Here is a 21,273-nt window from a genome sequence, read left to right as displayed (position 1 = left end):
TTATTTTCTTACTAGTACCACCATGACTGTCTGATTCCATTATCTAACACTTTCTATATTATACTAAGTGCAAGCCATCCAGAAAATTTAGTCAAATAAACTTATTCCAAAATGAATGTTGGTTTGCAAAAACCATATTTTGTTAGTCACAATTTTCTTGACCTTCAACTTTTTTACTCCAAAATCAATGGGTCTCTTCTATACCTTCTGTGCAAGCTCTTCAGAAACATTGAACAAGGTATGTAGTCTATATACTCAAATAATCATACAAATGAAATGTTTTCTTTCGATCAGTGACCTTGACTTTTGACCCCCCAAATGAATAAACTTCTTTCTTATCCATAGTGCAAGTCATCCATATAATGGTGGTGAAGGCAAATGGTCAAGAAATGAAACTTTGTGCACCAACCATTTTTTCAGCCAGTGACCTTAACCTATGGAGCCCAACAATCATGAGGCTTTTTCTTTAGCCCAAGTGCAAGCCATTCACAAATTTACTTAATGTCTGTCATGTAGAACTAAAGTTATTGTGCAGAAACCATTGTTCTTCTTTTTGTCAGTGACCTTGACCTTTGACCATTTTACCATGATAATAACAGGCTTCAGTAGCACTAAACAGTTTCAAATGATTAGCCATGGGATAAATTCATGACTGAAAAGACATCCACATTCGATCTCCACGTTTCTCTCTCATTATTTACAGTCTTGTCAAAAATGTAAAATGTTTCATGTTGCATGCAGATGGGGATGATTCCTGTGCTGACACATTTGTGCCAGTTGGGTTCATGTTTTGGCCTACATTGTGCATGGGAAGCTACCCAATTGTATGTTTACCATAATTTTCTGAGAAGGAAATTAATCTGTTCATGGTTCACTTTATTCTCCATTAAAGCAATATCTGAATGGCAATTATCACCACCTTATACATGATATATCTCTTTGATTTAGTATAGGTTCTGTGTGGGATTAAAAATTTAGTTTTAGAAATAAACATGTATGAGGGAGGGGGCTGGTGTGACCATAAAGAGGGTAACCGTGGATGGATCAGCTTTGTTGTGACAATCATTTTACCGATTCAGTTTCTTCATTCTCTTATGAGTTTGAAATGCACAAGTATGCATATGTAATGCATTTTAATGATGGTTATGGGGTTTTGTTTTTACAGTGAGTAGCTTCATAGGTGAGAGAGTACATTCTTGATCACAACCGAACACACTTTAGTGCTTCCTTTTCCTTATCCCATATATAATTTAGTTATTTAGGTAATAGTAGATGGTGGATAACTTAATTTATTGTGCAGAAGCAAAATTAGGAACAGAAGGAAAGATGGGCGGATGGATGGAAAGCTAGATGAATGACATAGTATGGCATGCACAAATAAAAAGCAATTCTCCCTCAAAAACTTGTTGGTTTATTACCAGCAATATACACATAAAATTGATAAAGTCAATATTACAATTATGTTATATACAAAAATGTATGACATTCACATACATCACTCTACTCCAGCACCAACAATTAAAAGAATAAAGGATATCCCTTTTATGTCCAAAACTTCTATTAAATTCATTACAAAACTTTTAACTGTAAAGATTATTTCCCTGAAGAGTTCAATGAGTGGTCTAAAGTGCTCACCATTATGGATCACTGCCATGTCACCTCTGTTTGCGTGTGTTTGAGTCTCGGGCTCGACCAATGTGGGTATGTGAGAAAGCTTGCCAGTAGCTTCTTGTGGGTCAGTGGTTCTTTCCGAGTTTTTCCTCCACCGAGTTTTTCCTCCACCATTTATGCCGCGACGTATGGCCTATCTTGTGCTGAAAATGGCATTAAACCCAATAAGGGCTGTTTAATTTAAACACACATGGTACCCAAGGAAGACATTTTTAAAAAAAATATATGCCATGGCACTTTAATTTCATAGAGTTCATATTAAAATGACGAGAAAATTCTAAATTGCATCTATGGGTGAGTACCCCACACCAAAAGTGCCTTCCCTGGTATGTTTTACTAGAACAGCCCTAACAACAACATTGACGGAAAAGAAAAGAGAATATAAATATACTAATGTACACACTATGTGACAAACATTCATCAGTAACTACTTTGTCTTTACAAGCTGGATAAAAACCTTAGGATGACGTTGCAAAATGACAAATACCATCATGTTCTTAATATTTCTACATGTAGGCAATGAAAGATGTTAACATGCACTAACATTAAATGGCTTGCTCTGTAACATGGTTGAGGTTCAGGACTGAGCATATTAAATCACAGTACTGGTCAATTTTTCAGATCCATTTGCAGAGTGAGGTTTAACAACATGGAATAAATATGTTCCTGTTTTCATATTTTCTTGAATTTTTACATATAAAAACTCTCATGGTAAGCCTACGATTATGGATAAGTCCACCACCCATCCCCAATTTTACAATATCCCTAACACTCACTTTTACACACATACCCCACCCCAACTCTGACAAAGAATTTTAAATTTTTTAATATTAGAAGGCTTTTTATTATAATAGGCTCACCTATCAACATTAATTATATGTTGGCCCACAAGGCATAACACAGAAGTACTATAAATAAAATTGTAGCCAATGTCTCAACAGCAAATCTTGAGATTTTATGACTAGAAATTTCTTGTTAATGCAAAGCTTAATCAACACTGCCCAATGGAAGGAAACCTGCAAATAAAACTGATACTTCGACTTGATGTCTGAAGATTAATTGATTGTGTATAGTAAATTTGCTAGGATTCGATGCCTGAAGATTGCATGATTGTGTATAGTAAATTTGCTAGGATTCGATGTCTGAAGATTGCATGACTGTGTATACTAAATTTAGTAAGAGTCACAGAATTTTTATAAATCAGCTTTTACATACCACTCATGTTTCATGATGAAATATCCCAAAATAACCACATTCCAAGGGCTTTGTTGGCATGGGTTTAATTCTCAAGTTTCATGTTGAAATTTCCCTACATAAACCACATTCCAAGATCTTTGTTGGTATGGGTTTAACATTCCTATACTTTGCTGGTGTGGGTTTAAACCTGTTGCTACATGCTGAATTTTAACCACATTCCAAGTAATTTGTTGCCATGGTGTTTGATCTCATGTTTTATGCCAAGCTGTCCCTATAAAACCACATTACAAGCACTCTGTTGGCATGGTTTTAACCTTCCTGTACTTTGCTGGTGTGGTTTAAGCCTGTTGCTGCATGCTTAGTATTCCCTATATAACCACATTCCAAGTAATTTGTTGGCATGGGTTTAACTGTCGTGTTTTATGCTGAATTTTACCTACATAACCACATCCCAGGGACTTTGTAGGCACGGGTTTTGATCTTAAGGTTGAGTTTTGTGCTAAATAATTTGTACAAGCCAGACAGGAGAACAAGAGTCCCTCAGGACTGATACTCTACAAATAGGATAACAACAGTCCCTTGAGACTGACACTCCACAGATAGGATAATAAATGGGCTTAAGTTGCCAGATTGCAGAAAGTAAAAATTTAATGAATTAAATTAATTTGGACAACACAATTTACATAATGCACAAAATTATGTAAGACATACAATATCATAACCTATAACTCTTCATAACACATGAAGCAAAGATGTATGACATACAATTATACAATAACTTGAACTCTTCATAATGGATGAAATGATGTTGTAAGGCATAATGATATGATAAGTAACTGTAAGTAATGCATGAACGATGCCATAAGACAAACAATGATACAATAACAAGTACTTTACATAATGCATGAAACAATGTTGTAAAAAATACAATGATGCAATAACCAGCAACTCTGCACAATGCATCATTCACAAGTCAACAGGCTGTACCTATGAATGAAATGCTCAGATCTTTCATAATGTACTTACTGGCTGAATCACAACTCACACCTATGAATGATCATGATGAAAAGGCACAGGTAAAATCAAGTCTTCCCCAATGGGGCTTACTTTTTTCAGATTGAAATCAAGACTTCCTTTTTCAGACTTAAATCAATGCTTTCTTTTTTCAGACTGAAAACAATGCTTCCAATTTCAGAATGAAATCAAGGCTTTCTTTTTCAGACTGAAATCAATGCTTTCTTTTTCAAACTGAAATCAATGCTTTCTTTTTTTCTCAGACAGAAATCAAGGCTTTTTTTCTCAGACTGAAATCAATGCTTCCTTTTTGAGACTGAAATCAATGCTTCCTTTTTTAAGACTGAAATCAATACTTCCTATTTCAGACTGAAATCAAGACTATTTCTCAGACTGAAATCAAGGCTTTCTTTCTCAGACTGAAATCAAGTCCAAGGTATAGTTGATGTCTGCAGTGGCCTTCCAAATTTTCAAATTATTCTTTCCCAGTGCAAGTTAATTTTCACATCAGGATCTAAATATCCCAAGGAAGATTGCCCAAGTGTGGAATTGTATATTAAGATTTAAATGAAACTTGTAGTGTCTGTATCCAAAATTTGTAGTGACTGTATGTGAAACCTGCAGTGACTGTATGTGAAATTTGCAGTGACTGTATGTGAAATTTGCAGTGACTGTATGTGAAACCTGCAGTGACTGTATGTGAAATTTGCAGTGACTGTATGCAAAACCTGCAGTGACTGTATGTGAAACCTGCAGTGACTGTATGTGAAATTTGTAGTGACTGTATGTGAAACCTGCAGTGACTGTATGTGAAATTTGTAGTGACTGTATGTGAAACCTGCAGTGACTGTATGCGAAACCTGCAGTGACTGTATGTGAAACCTGCAGTGACTGTATGTGAAATTTGTAGTGACTGTATGTGAAACCTGCAGTGACTGTATGTGAAATTTGCAGTGACTGTATGTGAATCCTGACTGGATTGTCATTTACTTTAGATAATACAATGGGAAAGTTTACATTTTAATGGGCAAGTAAAAGTCAGATACTCAAGGTATCAAATGCAAGCAAACTTTTAAAAAGTTTTCTAAACTGCACACTTTAAGTCTTTGCCACAGAATGACCATGTTAATTAAGTGGTGTCAATCATCAGAAGGTTTCATAAACTTTGTTGTTTTCTTCTTCTTGATTTTGTCATCTTCTGCAGAATTGTCTTTTGATGATGATTCCACTTGCTCCTCATCCTCCTGGCGTCTCTGTCTCTTCTTGGTAAATTTCTTTGCTACTGTCCCAATTAGAGACTCATACCTGATAGAATAAAATGTCATTTGTATAAAACTACTTCAATTAGATACAGCAGCAATGCATACAGGACATACAGTCATAGATACAGCAGCAATGCATACAGGACATACAGTTATAGATACAGCAGCAATGCATATAGGACATACAGTCATATATATAGCGGCAATGCATACAGGTCATACAGTCATAGATATGACAACAATGCATACAGGACATACAGTCGTAGATATGACAGCAATGCGTACAGGACATAGTCATAGATATGACAGCAATTCATACAGGACATACAGTCATAGATACAGCAGCAATGCATACTGGACATACAGTCATAGATATGACAGCAATGCATACAGGACATTCAGTCATAGATATGACAGCAATGCATAAAGGACATACAGTCATAGATACCACAGCAATGCATACAGGACATACATAGATACAGCAGCAATGCATACAGGACATAGTCATACATATGACAGCAATGCATACAGGACATACATAGATACAGCAGCAATGCATACAGGACATTCAGTCATAGATATGACAGCAATGCATACAGGACATTCAGTCATAGATATGACAACAATGCATACAGGACATACATTCAGATACGGCAGTAATGCATACAGGACATACAGTCATAGATATGACAGCAATGCATACAGGACATACAGTCATAGATACAGCAGCAATGCATACAGGACATACTGTCATAGATACGACAGCACAATGCATACAGTACATACATAGATACAGCAGCAATGCATACAGGACATACACAGATACAGCAGCAATGCATACAGGACATACATATATACAGCAGCAATGTATACAGGACATACAATCATACATACAGCAGCAATGCATACAGGACATAGTCATAGATACGATAGCAATGCATACAGGACATACAGTCATAGATATGACAGCAATGCATAAAGGACATACACAGATACAGCAGCAATGCATATAGGACATACAGTCATAGATACAACAGCAATGCATACAGGACATACAGTCATAGATACAACAGCAATACATACAGGACATACAATCATAGGTATGACAGCAATGCATCCAGGACATACACAGATACAGCAGCAATGCATACAGGACATACAGTCATAGATATGACAGCAGTGCATACAGGACATAAATAGATACAGCAGCAATGCATAAAGGACATACATAGATACAGCAGCGATGCATACAGGACATAGAATCATAGATACAGCAGCAATGCATATAGGACATTCAGTCATAGATATGACAACAATGCATACTGGACATACAGTCAGATACGGCAGTAATGCATACAGGACATACAGTCATAGATACAGCAGCCATGCATACAGGACATACAGTCATAGATACAGCAGCAATGCATATAGGGCATTCAGTCATAGATATAGCAGCAATGCATACACGACATACAGTCACAGATATGACAACAATGCATACAGGACATACATAGATACAGCAGCAATACATACAGGACGTACATAGTTATGACAGCAATGCATACAGGACATAATGTCATATGTATAAAGTTACTTCATGTAGATACGAAATGTGTTGCCTGCACTGTGCTATTATATTTGTCTGTGCTCCAGTAACTCATGAAAACATTATCTAGCTAATCTGAAATGAGATGCACCATGGAATTCTGACCAATAGTGTACACCTATTATCTACCATAAATTATTACAATAAATACCTAGCTTTTCTTTCCAAACTAACAATCATTTAATACATGACACATTTTATATTTGCATATATTCAATTAACCTTCAATCTCAAAATAAATTAAATCTTCCTCATGACAGGAGTGAATTTAACTTCAAAATTACATTACATTAATGTCAGTCAAACAAGTTATACTGCAACTGAGTAGACTATTACAAGTTTTGTTTTCATTGCCATATATACTGTTTTAACTTAGTTATTCACTGTCATCTTACAGCTGTATCACCTTTTGTGACTCTAGACACTGTCATCTTACAGTTTTACCACTTTTTTGTTTGTGTGTGTGTGTTTTGGATTTTTAATGTAGCTAACTGTCATCTTACAGTTTTACCACTTTGTGTGTGTGTGTGTGTGTTTGGATTTTTAACACAGCTAACTGTCATCTTACAGTTTTACCACTCTGTGTGTGTGTGTTTTGGGATTTTTAACATAGCTATCTGTCATCTTACAGTTTTATCATCTTTTCTGACTCTAGACACTGTCATCTTACAGTTTTACCACTTTGTGTGTGTTTTGGATTTTTAACATAGCTAAGTGTCATCTTACAGTTTTATAACCTTTTGTGACTCTAGACACTGTCATCTTACAGTTTTACCAGTTTGTGTGTGTGTGTATGTGTGTGTTTTGGATTTTTAACATAGCTTTAACAATTTTGCAGTCATATTGCTACGATGTCTGCAGTGTGGCAGCTTATAGCGATGTCTAGCACTGGGGCATCATGCCGCAGACATGTAGCATGATGTCCCACCCAGTCGCATTATCCTAACACCAGGCCAACCAGTCCTAACACTAACCTCTTAATGCTGATTGCATAGGGAGGCAGATGTTAGTACCATTGTTATAAGTCTTTGGTATGACGTGGTTGAGGTTTGAACCCACAACATCCTACATCCAAGGCAGACACTCTAACCACTAGGCCACTGGAGCAGTCCCACTTTTGTGACTGCAGACTCTGTCATCTTACAGTTTTATCACCTTTCGTGACTCTAGACACTTCTAGTGCCAATAGAGCATGGGTGAAAACGCACACCCATGAGGGCACATGGGGTCAAGATTTGGGGGACATGGGACAAACATTTGTGGGAAACCCATCTGCCAGCACACTGTGTACAACATCGTATAAATATTCTTCTGTTGGTATATCAATGAATATTGGCAATAGTATGTTATATGCATAAAACAAATATAGTTAGCTATGGCAATTGTTATGTATATTTGATTTAATTTAATTGTTTGTTGGTAAGTTTTAATTTTATTATTCCATTACATGTTTTAGTAATGTAATTTTGTTTACTGGAATTTGACATTTTCCAGAAATAAGTTTGACCTGTTATTTCATAAACACCTAATAACAGAACTTTGTATCTTTATGCTGACCTAGTTCCTGACCTTGATTCAAAATTAGTAACAGCTGAAGTAAACATTTTAGGGTGTAATCGAGGCTGTACTTTGTGTGTGTGTGTGACTTTTTACATGTAATAGCCTCAGTTTCAAAATTCTGGTTTTACCAGAATTGTGCTGTAGTCAGGTTTAATACTGATATTTTGAGAAATAATTTCAGGTGGGCTTTTAAACTCTTAGATATCAAGGTGGGTTTTTTTCTGCTGTGACCAGTTAGAGTTACATTTTAATTTTTCTTGAAATTATTTGGATTCTAAACGATTAATTCTTTTCCCTGGGAATATTAAAGTGTTCAAACAGAATTCTTGGACAAAGACATTTATTGAAATTTGATTCCAATTGAAATGCTGGATTACTATTTCCTCTGGTACAACAAAGAACTATGACATGTCAATACTATACTGGCTACAGTATAAGTCATTGCCTTCCAATCTGGATTTTCATCGGGACTTGAACTCACATTAATTAGAACATTTTATTACTAGGACTTCTAATTTTTAATTCTTGGAACCATAAGTTCTTTTTTCCATTTTTACCTTGTTTTTCAAATGAAATAAATTATTTGTTAAATTTTACAAAGCTTGTTGTCTTCATTCTTTTCTTGTTACTGTTTATGAGAGACTAAACACATAATACAATGCATACCAGGAAAAGTAATTTTTCTGGGAATTCATTTTTTGCATTTTTGCTTTAGACTGGATTATATAAAAAGGTAACAATCTGGAACTAAAGGAATTTTACAATTTGTTAATATGTTATGTATATTTAATTTGCATTTAATGTTAGGTTTTGATATTCATTTAATGATTACATACTATGGATAAATGTATTTTGGACCTGACCTTGTTGAAAATCAAGTTCATTTTCTAAATGACCTGAATCATTGATTTTGGTTTTGTAAACAACATGTTTTACTCAATCTGAATCCACAACATTGGAAAACTCCAGATGAAATGCTGGGTCTACCTGTTGTATTAATTTTATCAACAGATCTTCTAATAATAAAGATTTTATCTTGTAAACATTGGAACCTTCCAGAATTAAAATTTTCCGTTAGGAAAAGCTATTTTTTAAAGAAAATGTTAATTGTGACCTCAGGTCAAGTTGAGGACTTAACAATATTGTTTATTTTGAAACTATTTATTCATGGTGTAAGATCTGAGCAGAATCAGTTGTATTATTGCTGTGTCCAGTATTTTATATGGGCTACAATTTATTGATTCAAATTATTAAATTCAAATTATTCTTCTCTGGAAGTACAAAGTGCTCATCTAAATTAATACTCCTGGAAATAGAGACTTGATTTTTATTGAAATTCAAGTAAGGATATATTCTTGGATATTACTATTGCGATTCAGCAAAAGACTGCTGACTCATCACTATGATACATGCCATCAAAGGCACATCAACACTTCCAGCATTGGATTTATTTTGGAATACCAGTAAAGTTTAATCTAAACTATAATCATTAGGACTTGTGTCAGAAACTCTATGAATTTTTTTGGATTTAACTTGCAATACAGCAAGTTCTTTCTTTTTACATTTTCACTTTGTATCTTTGGGGAAAAAAGGTTTTGTTGAATTGTACAAAACTTGTTGGTTTTTACTCTTTTCTGTTACTTTAAGAGCATACAGCCATAACAACTCAAAACATATTTTTCCTGTGTTTCCAAATAATGACTAACAAACCTTGCAAATACATAATAATCCATCTCTTGACAAAATGTAAAATATGGGAATAAAAACCCCTTTCTCATAAGTTTTATTCAAAATAACATCACCTGAAAACAATGAAAAAATGGTCAATTAACAAAAGCGTTTAAAGCTACTGACCTTTCTGCCATCTCCATATCATCCACCCCAATCTCACTCTCTTTCCTACTTGCTTCCTCTAGTTCAATTTCCTGCATCTGGGACTTCATCAGTTTCTGCAGGAAAAGGGACCAGTCAATATCCACATCTTAAATGTACTAATATTTGGCAGGTTTAATGTGATTCTAGAGGACAATAGCTCTCTTGGTTCTCAGATTTTGGTGTCTTACTTTCTAAGAGGGAATCGCCAGTAGATTTTGGTGTCTTGCTTTCTAAGAGAGAATCCCCAGTAGATTTTGGTGTCTTGCTTTCTAAGATGGAATCGCCAGTAGATTTTGGTGTCTTATTTTCTAAGAGGGAATCCTCAGTAGATTTTGGTGTCTTACTTTCTAAGAGGGAATCCTCAGTAGATTTTGGTGTCTTACTTTCTAAGAGGGAATCCCCAGTAGATTTTGGTGTCTTACTTCCTAAGAGGGAATCCCCAGTAGATTTTGGCGTCTTACTTTCTAAAAGGGAATCCGCAGTAGCTCAGTTGGTAGAGCACCATACTTGTAATCTAAGGATCGCTGGTTTAATACCTGCCCAAGCCTGTTTGAAACAGCTGACTCAATATCCTTGGGAAAGGTACTTTGCTCACATTTCCTCTGCATGATCTATATAGCTAATAATGTGTTTAATTGGCCATTAAAACCAACAAAAACATTTTTTGGGGGAAGCTGCTTAACCCCTTTAAAAAAAACACAGTGGAAGTGGAGTGCATGCATCAAAGAAATGTAGCCCCGTAAATACAGCCCCAGACCAGTCTGAGTCAATTTGAGTCTTCCTAAGGACCTTATTATAACATCAGCCTTTACAGGAACCCCTTTTGTAAAAGCAGGGTTCAATATTGGCTACTTAAAAAAAATGTAAGGAACAGGAAGGGAAGAATAAAAATCAAGATATTTTATGAAGACATATAGTATGAATCTTGAGATAAAGATAAAATCTTTACTTGACTTGTCTTATTAAACCAACCAAAAGCATGCTCTTACAAACTAGCTGTCTCTTGAGTCCAGGTTGCCTCTATCTTCTTCAACACCGTTTTTGCCTTTTGCCAAAAGTAACCCATCCCAACATGTGGTTAGCAAAACGGATTTTTTTAAATGTTGACATAACTTTTAAGAAAGTAGGATTATAAGAATCAATTTGGAAAAAAGAAGAGAAAATATGGAATGTGACAAATAAAATAAAAAATATATCAGGGCCATTAGAAAGGCTGTCCTTGGTTTACCAACACCAAAATCATTTAAAGGTCTTTCCAATAAAACAAGAAAGGAAAGATAGAAGTTTTTAACCACTAAATCTGGTTACAGAAATCAATACATTTTGTGTACATGCTACAAATAATTACTGTAGTAGCTGAGTCACAATTTGAAATATTACTACTGAGTTGTTAAAGCGTTTGATTTAAATTCTTTTTCCAGGTCCATTACGGTTGGAAGACATTATGAAGCATATGGCACTGTTAATAAATTTGTGAGATCATTCTGGCTCAAAGATTTAGTGACAGATTAAAATGCAAAAACAAAAAAAAATCTAGATGACAACAAAGCATCTTGTCTCCATCAATTAACTAGATAATGACGAAATGGTAAATAACACAGCTAAACAGATGTGACCTTTGTATTAACAATTATGAAAACAAATGCTTTTTCAATGACATACAGATAAAATGGCTTGTTTTCAGAGCAACTTACAACAGAATTCAAGTAAAAAATGTAAATTAATCATTTTAAAGACAAATTCATATATTAACATTTAAATGTGTACATTTGCAATGAAAATAGCAGTACAAAATACCTCTTATGGGCTACATATGTTTCAATTCTTTTTTTATTATTATGGATCCTACAGAACATATTTAATTTATTTGTACCTCAATTTCTGGATTGCATCCTTTGAAAGACATTCTCCCAAAAAGCAAATCCTCACATCTGACATAACTGGGTTCCACAAGGTATTGGCTTCTGAAAATGTATCCAATGAACGGTTACTTTTAAAAAATATAATGACTGCTGTTATGTGTTTAGGCTCAAATAAACAGTAACACAAGAAAGAGTGAAAACAACAACAAACATGTCCGTGGCATGATGCCCCAGTGCTAGACATTACTATAAACTGCCACAGTGCAGACATCGTAGAAATATGACTGAAAAAGTGTTCAAGCTACGTTAAAAATTCAAATCACACACACACCAAAAATAAAGGGAATTAAAAGTTCTCCGATCTTTGAAAAAGACTTATTAAAGAGTCGAAAGCGCTGCCCCACTGCAGACACCATAGCATTATGACTAAAATCATTAAAGCTGCATTAAAAATCTAAATCACACATGCACACACACATCTCATCTCAAAAGCATGGAGTCTTCTCTCTAGTTCTGCTGTCAGGTTCATGTCTCATGCGTACATGAATATGGACATGATGAGGGAGCACATAAGCTGCATCTTGGACCCAAGTGTAATGTTTCTTGTAAAATCCTGGAAATAAGGTCAGGTTTGAACCTTCATCACAGGTTAAAGCACCTATAAGCTTATCAATACACCCAGCTTCTGACCATTTCATTCTTATTTCCTTTGGATGCCACATGGGTTGTTTGTCATTAATTTGGTCTTTTCAGTGCTGATCTCCATCCCATACCTTAGTGATGCTTGGCTGAGACAGTTCACCAAGGTTTCCAGTTCTTATTCTTACATACATACATACATACATACATACATACAAACATACACATTCATTCATATATGCATACATGCATGTATGCATATGTATGTACATACATACATACTGCAACATTTACACCTACAAACAGCTTTGTGTCCTTGCAAACATTTAAAAATTGTTAAACACATATACAGTGAAGAAGGAATCCCACCCCACCCCATCCCTGTTCCGATTAAATGATACATTTCACATCACTGCTAAAACCAACTGCTTAGTATGATTTTTAATGCTTTTCTTATACTATTGGAGATGTTCACATCAAATGCAAGGAAACAGTTAATGAGAATTGATTGTAGCACCTTACACAACTGAACACATCTGGTCGACTTCCCAATCTTGCTGGCACAAAATACTGTAAACATTATTTAATTTTGAAGAGAATATCTGATGAGTATCATTCTATTAAAAAAAAACACCACTTCAAGTCTGTAAGCCACTGCAGTTTCTTACAGTCACTGTATATACTAAACAAACATCCTGCGCAGATGTCCAGGTGTTACAGTCAACTTCATTATAGATTTTTTCCTCATGCATATGTATATGGATAAAACAATATCATGACGACCCTAAGGAGGCTTGTGCCAGAATTGTCCCATACAGTGAACAGATACATGCTTAAAAACTGGATACTGTCAAAATAAAAGGAGAAAGGTATGCAGTAGATGAAAAAATGGCAAGCTGAGTAATGAGAAATTGGCAAGCTGAGTAATGAGAAAATGGCAAACTGAGTAAGGTAAATGTATGGAAATCACATTAAGGGTTTTTCAAAATGTCTATCAGCTCCAAGCCTAATGTACATTTTGGCAGAAAGGTAAAGTTTTGAATGGTAAATGTTGCAACCTTAACATGCATGCATGCATCCATACATACATGCACACATACATATATACAGTTTGAAACCATAAGTGAACCTGTAATGACAGACAACAATGTGTCTAAGAAATAGGACTTCATTGTCTGTAAATCATTAGGTAAATATATTAAGTAAAATATACAATTCACAGAAACAAAGTCTAAATATTATGTGGTAGAAGATTTAGCAGTTAAAATCTTCATTTTGTTGGTTTAAATTAGAAAGTGCTCTTCATTGATTTCTTAAAAGACAAATTACTATTTACATACTGATGCTTAAATTTCCCAGCAGAAGTATGTTTTCGTCATCAAATGGTAGGCCTAACTTGTAGAAGTCAGGCAGAGATCAAGGGGTCAAGCTAGATTTAATTTTTGGGGATAAGTAACTTCTCCTTTTGGACAGAACTGGGAGAAGTGAGAGCTAAACAGGGATAAGTGGAAGCAAAGCAAGATACACACATACATATTGTGCATGTATGTGTTTGTTTTCATTATCTGATTTGAATTATACCCTCTATTTCTCAGGATTCATATCTGCATTTAACATTGGTTTTAAGCAATATTTTACATTCAAGTAAAAACTTTCTAAGTTGTAAGTATATTATAAAAACATGTATTAAGCGTATAAAAATTATCATATTCATATGCAGTGTATTTTGGCCACAAGACTTAAGAGCACTGTAGAAACTATACATTGTAATGAATTTTAACTTATAACAGTAACTAACTAGATTACAGTATTGTAATTTCAAGTTAGTAAAAATGCTTAATCAACTTCCCTTAAACAAGAATTAATTTTTTCCAACTTTGACAGTTCACTATAAAATGGCAGTTGAATTTTTTTTGTAAACTTGTTTGAAACAACCCCTGTAACATGTACATGAGAGCAAATGCACGTGGCTTCATACCATTTTATTTGTCTCAGTTTCTTCGTTGCCAATAAAACATTACCGTAACTATTCACAAATAAACATTACCGTAACTATTCACAAACAATACAAAAAAAGCATTAAAGTTAATATATGAATGAACTAAAACCTTCTTTCCAGCTACCAAAATGTGAGTGCATCTAATTTTAGAAAGAGGGGCTTTCTTATTGTAACCATGCACATTCTAGCTTCGTTACAACAATCCACTGATAGGATGCAAATGTATGACTTTAAGATTTGTCTATGTACATGTAGTAACATCAGGCATAGGTTAGATAGTATTTGCTTTGCTACTTCTTTTCCATATTTTCAGAAAAATGAGTGAAAGCAATTTTGACTTTACATTGGGACTTACATAATTGCATTTTTATGCTAAATCTTGAATAACATAATATTTAGACTTTGCTTTCTATGAGTTGAATATTTTCCTTATTATATTTGGTCAAATGTTGACGAAAACAGACAATCAAACAGAGTGAAACTGCCCATGATAGGTTCACTTAATTTCAAACTAATTTTATGAATAAAATAATGCACACACAGCACCGATTCTGTTCTTAAAACACAATTTTTTGTAACATACTATTAAGTGTTGAAACAAATTTGTATGCTTTTATCGTCAAATGATAACTTGCAGAAATCGGCCAGTGATAGGTGCTATAACTTTCACACATCTCTGCTATAACTTACTCGGGAAAGGGTAATGGTCAAACACCTATCAAAACACGTCTGTTTGTCAGTGCAATTGAAATCAACATTTATTTGATGGCTACATTTCACCCTGATCTACAACACAACTCCAGAAATAACTGGCTAAGGCAAAGAAGCATCTCAAAACCTATGGTCACTCAATGTACATCCATAAAATCACACGGTGAAGTCATTTTCGCTTTCCTAACAGAAAAATGTAAAGTTTTCATTATTCAGCCAACTTAGTCACTCACTTTGCCAAGCAGCATGACCCCTGAGTGATTAGTAACTCAGGAAAGGGTTAATGGTTAATCAGCTAATAAAACACATGCCTGATATATATCAAACCTGTCAATAGTGAACACTGATGGGAAAACAACACTATATAGCTAACAAATTGCTTCAAGCCTCTCTCATTAAAGATAAAATGTTTACATACTAATTCACATGAGATGCCTTTATTTAGACAATGCCTTGTTCATCAAACAGAAGTTTTATCTGCATGCTTAGAACAGTCACTCTTGATACACTACAGTGATCACTTGAGGCAAGCAAAAACCACTGTTGTTCATGAAACAATTGGCCACTGACCTCAAAAGGCAAGTGACCATTAAATATCACACAGTTATACAGGAATCTGCTTGGGCAATAAGAAAGGCCATGGTGACCAGGTGGCCACTATGTAGAGGTGACAGGACAGTCTTTAATGTATATACACTCACACACAGATTTACATTGTTCTTTTGAGCGTGTGTACCTACTGTCTGTGTTGCTTCTCCCCCTGAGGTACGGCCAGAACCCAGTGTTCTTCATCAATCATTTTTTGTGCCTCCTCTTCATTTTCTTCTTTTTCCATCCGCAGCACACTTCGCTGCATAAACTGAAAGAAACACAAGAAAAATATCAGGATTACCCATAAATTTTTATATATTTTTGTAGCATGACTAAGCACCAATATACTCTGATGAAATAAGTTTATAAACACATCTTGAACAGTTGTAATGAAAGTCCAACAGCTGAGTTAAATTTAATGAAAATAAATAGGGGTACGGAAAACAGTACATGTATTCCTCAGATGGCTACCGATGAATGCTACTTACTATAGCATTAATACTTCATCCTAATTAAAACTGAAGCTATATACACCTGTTTTACCACTATCAAGAGTTTCAATCATGGTAGCTTCATATGATAATGCAGGTTCTTTGGGAGCACAGTATTCAGGTTTTCAGTTCTGCATAGCGCCACCTATTTAGTACTTATCTTATATACACTGGATGACCATAAGTTACTAGTTCTGCATCACCAGTTTCATTTGTGAAAATGTTTTAACTTTTTGTAATTATGCAAGGATACTATTTTAAAATTTAAAATGCACTCATGAACTTCACTTTTTCAAATATGATGGCCATACCCCATGTAGTAGTATAGAGAAAGGCTGATACAGCTCATCTAGTCTAGAAACCTTTTTTTTTTCCAACAAATAACATCTACTACTAAGAAAATAAATCAGGAAAAAATCATGATTTTTAAGGTAATAGTATAGTAAAAAGCTGATATTGGCTCAACCGGGTCTAGAAGCCTTTTCTTATCAAATTCTTTACCCCCAGCCCATGCTCATCTTTAACCAGAAATTGAATATAAATAATGTTGCTACCGCTACCATCTCAGTTTGTCATTATTATTATTGCTACAATACAGTATTAAACTGGCTTGATATATATGGATATGAAATTAACATAATAAAAATGATTAATATAATTTGTTTTTATATCTTCTACTGATGAGATGTGATTGTTTTCTGTTAGAATAAAACAAAAAACATGCAAGATTTTTTGTTGCCTTTTAAAGTTTTTTTCTAGGCTGCCCACAGCTCAGGCTATTACAGCATCCATCCCCCTGCACAAACAACTTCATTTTCTGTGCTTTTATTTTACCCTTTTAAAAAAATAATACTTATGCTCCTCTTCTGACAATCGTATACTCATTATTCCTACTACGAAAACGAAGTCATATGGACAACGTTCTTTTGCATACCAGGGCCCAACAACGTGGAATGAATTTCCCACTGAACTTAGACACAAAGACACAGTGATCCCATTCAAGCGTTCTCTTAAAACTTACTTATTTCGACTGCAAAAACAAACTTAAAGACCTAATAATGTTCCCTACCTTAAATATTTTCAGCATGTTTTTATGTTTTCTAATTTCATGGTGTTTGTATTTTGTAATAATATCATTATGTTTCTTATCTTATAGGTGTTGTCTAATGTTGTAAAGCGCTTAGAGCTTCTAAAGATTAGGCGCTACACAAAGTCCTCATTATTATTATCATTATTATGGCATAAAAAATATCAGAACAACTATCCAATAAAAAAAATAAAAAGTATATACAGTACTGTATTTCACTTTTCATAGGAAATATTGAGGAAAAATATATATTTTATGTAACCCTGATATCATATTAAAAATATTTTTCAAAGAATTTGTCAAAAACATTTCTCATACAGTATGGCATTTATAAAGAATAAATACCTGGACTGTCTCGTTAACATATCTTTATTTGAAAAGCAAGGAAGGGGATGTTACCTTCTATTTTTCACTTTCAACTGAATAAAATGTAAATAAAGATGAGCTTTTCACATAATCTGGCCTTTGGATTGGATATATAATCTCATAATTGCAAATTCTATGTAATAAAATCGCAATGTATGGATTGACAGTCTCAGCATATTCACTAGCGCCTGCTTTAAGAATTACCCCCCTCCCCAAAATATGACATTCCCCAATTATTTCCATTATATACACTGTACAAACAAATGCTCACCTTTAGGAGAATTTTTTGTTGCAAGCAATAAAATAAGTTGTTTGCACTATCCGCAAAAACTATGACAAAGATTATATTTTATTTGGTAATTAGTGATTTCTGATGCTTTGACCTTCACAAAAATTACATTTTCATGAACATGATATTTTAAATTTGCCTATCCTGTTTTTCTACAAAAAATTAAATTTAAAAAAAAAAAGGCATTTTGGGAATTGCACACCCTACTCCTCAAGTCTCCGGAAATCGGGCCAGGTAGCATAACAGAAACTATGCAAACGTTATTTTCATCATTCTTGGATGCATCTCCGTTGAAACAAAAAAACAGCTTGGTTTAGTTTAAAACGCTTGTAGTTTAGTTTTCTTGTTCTGTATCTACGGGGGTGGGGAGAGAGAGAGAGAGAGAGACAGAGTCTACCTTCATTTGCAAAACATTTTTGGACAATTTTGATTTTGATGAGCCAACCGCCATTCTGCCAAGTGCTTAAGTTTAGTCTCAATACTAGTTGTGGCAAAATGATGTCCTCACGTTTCGATATATAGGATGAGAGGAAACATGTGTCAACACCGACAGTTAGACATATTGATTATCCAGCTCTCTATCTAATATGTTTAAGAGCATGATTTGGGAACCGGACTCTTCGGTTCCTATTAAAACAAAGTAAAGACGCGCAAAGACATACAAATGCGGGTTAAAGACGGTACAGGGATGTTTGCCCGGTCTTTTTGAAAGAATTTGTGCTGTCATAATTATGTCTTTTCGTATTTCTGTACTGTCTTTGCTTATTTGCATTCCTTATGTAATAAATTATTATAATGAAACATTTTAGAGAGTTACAATAAGGACTATACATAGTCAATAAAAAAAATAACAGTAGACGTGTCTGATGACGGAAAGCTACAGTATGGCAAAACGAAAATAACAAAATGAAATTCGTACAAACAATACCTTTTACAAAATCAACACATATCAACATATAGATTATATCCGTATGTCTCCTATTTCTTTAGAGAAACTTGTATCAATAACAGAACATTTCTAGCTAATTAAGTTTAAAATCGTCTTTGCGTATCCGTAGTATATGACGACGATATTATCTCTTGTGACTGTTATAAATAGTCGAACGTTTACGGGACTTTAACATGGGAAAATCTATGGTCGAAAGTTAATAGCCTCAAAGGAAGGAATTTATGGTCGAAAGTTTGAAACCCCCTACTGGAATTTAAAGGGGACAAACTACTGTTGAAAGTTTATTGTTGACACTATCTAACACATATTTTTATTACTATCAAACACAAAGTTTTATATACTATCCAACACTTATTTATTGCTATCCAGTAGATGTTTGTTTCATTACTATAATAATAATAACAATAATAATAATGTCGCGAGGGCTTAGTACAGATGAGCTTAATCTTCAGAGGCCCTAAGCGCTTTACAAGATTGGTAAGCATATAAGGAGATATATAGAGACTATGTTACAAAAACAAACACCATGAAAATGCAACAAAAAGAAAAACTTCTGATAATAATTAAGGCGAGGAAGCTATGTGAATTCTTAAGGTTTTCCTGCTGTCGAAATAGGCGAGTTTCAAGAGCGCTATGCAGAATGAGATCACAGTGTCCTTGTATCTAAGTTCAACGGGGCAATTTATTTCTGGTAGGTGAGCCCTGGCACGCAAAAGAACGTTGTCCGTACGACTTCGTTTTGATTATGTGAGTAATGAGAATACGATTGTCGGAACAGGAGCGTAAGTAACTAAGAGTGTAAAAGTGGGTGAGGATGGATAGTTAGTATGGACTGGAGGTAGTCAACATAATGTAGCAGAAGGAACAAAAATTGTGTTTGATTGTGGAGCGAACAAGGGAGGGTACATAGCCCGGGAAATTAGTCCTCGGCTATTGGTACTGCAAGGATGATCTGAGCAGCTGTGTTTTGAACTTTTTAAGTTTCTGTATTAGATGCTGAGCCAAACCAGATAGAAGAGAATTACAATAATCCAGTATAGAAAACACTAAGGAACACAACGTGTTTTAATGTCATCAACTGAAAGAAAGTTGTGAATGGAGGTCATATGTCTCAGCTACATGTATGCAGCCTTGCATATGTTGATGACATGTTGGTATAATGAAAGAGTACTGTCGAGAGGGACATCCGGGTTTGGTATAGATAGTGTGAATTTAATGTTGGTGTTACTGATACTTAATGTTTGAGGTAAAGGATGGGAATGAGAAAGCATTTGTACAGTGGTTAAAATGGCTTCTGTTTTATTGCTTTCATCTTCAGCTTGTTCATGTCAACCATAACTACGGATCGGAAATGCACGTCTCTTCGGCTTGGATGATAGCATCAACTTCCGTTGGATGGCTAGATTTGCAATAGGTGAGACAGCGGATGACGATCTATGAAACTTAACATTTGAGAGCAGGGTTGCGGACAGGGTACGATAACAGGGACATAATTCCGTGGCCCACAACGGTCAAAAAGCCTAATGCCGTCACAATTTGTGATTCATAGGGGCCTACTGGAGATTTTCTCTTGGGGCTTTCAAATTTTGTCCGCGGCCCGGCTTGAGAGTGTAGAGAATGTAGATACAACGTTTCAACTAATAGGGAGATCCATAGTTGTATGTGTGGCGTCATACCTTAATTATATAGGTGCCGTAGACTTACATGGACTTGCCACTTGGGGGTAAAATCGTAATTATATAGTGCCCATAGCATTGACATGGGAATGTCATTATGGGGTCAAAGGTGTTTATGGGGCCTAACGGGAATGGTAATGGTAGAGGATTTTAAGTTTTATATTGTTGTTATTAACATAGACATCGCCAAACAAACAAACAAACACAAATGGCAATGCATGAGTAGTATCTTTGCTTTCTATAGATGTCGGTGTCAGGGTTTTCTTCTACTTCTTTATCCCTGACCACAATTTCTTCCATGATGATTTCGTGGAGAATATTGGTTCTTCTTTTTCCTCAGTAAGGATCTAATCTGGATGGCCCAAGTTTCGACAAATTTCTGGACCTGCATACAACTGTCATTGCGACGTTAAAAGTTGATCTCTTTC

The 21,273-nt window shown here is 34.8% G+C and overlaps 1 protein-coding gene across 1 annotated transcript; it reads right to left on the bottom strand.

Moving 5' to 3' along the window:
- Positions 1-1,395: 1,395 nt before the first annotated feature.
- On the bottom strand, positions 1,396-18,826 carry LOC149785855 (M-phase phosphoprotein 6-like). The gene is made up of 5 exons (XM_089979822.1): positions 18,618-18,826; positions 16,137-16,255; positions 12,059-12,149; positions 10,165-10,259; positions 1,396-5,187 (listed from the first exon to the last, which is right to left on the bottom strand). The coding sequence occupies exons 1-5, from the start codon at positions 18,669-18,671 to the stop codon at positions 5,022-5,024; spliced, it is 525 nt and encodes a 174-aa protein (XP_089835948.1). The 5' UTR covers positions 18,672-18,826; the 3' UTR covers positions 1,396-5,021.
- Between the last annotated feature and the right edge of the window lie 2,447 nt (positions 18,827-21,273).

Source organism: Sinohyriopsis cumingii, chromosome 13, assembly GCF_028554795.1.
Source record: "Sinohyriopsis cumingii isolate HCF-2022 chromosome 13, ASM2855479v2, whole genome shotgun sequence".
NCBI lineage: Eukaryota > Metazoa > Mollusca > Bivalvia > Unionida > Unionidae > Sinohyriopsis > Sinohyriopsis cumingii.
Note: the sequence above shows the minus strand (reverse complement) of the source record. Positions and strands in the feature narration are given on the sequence as shown.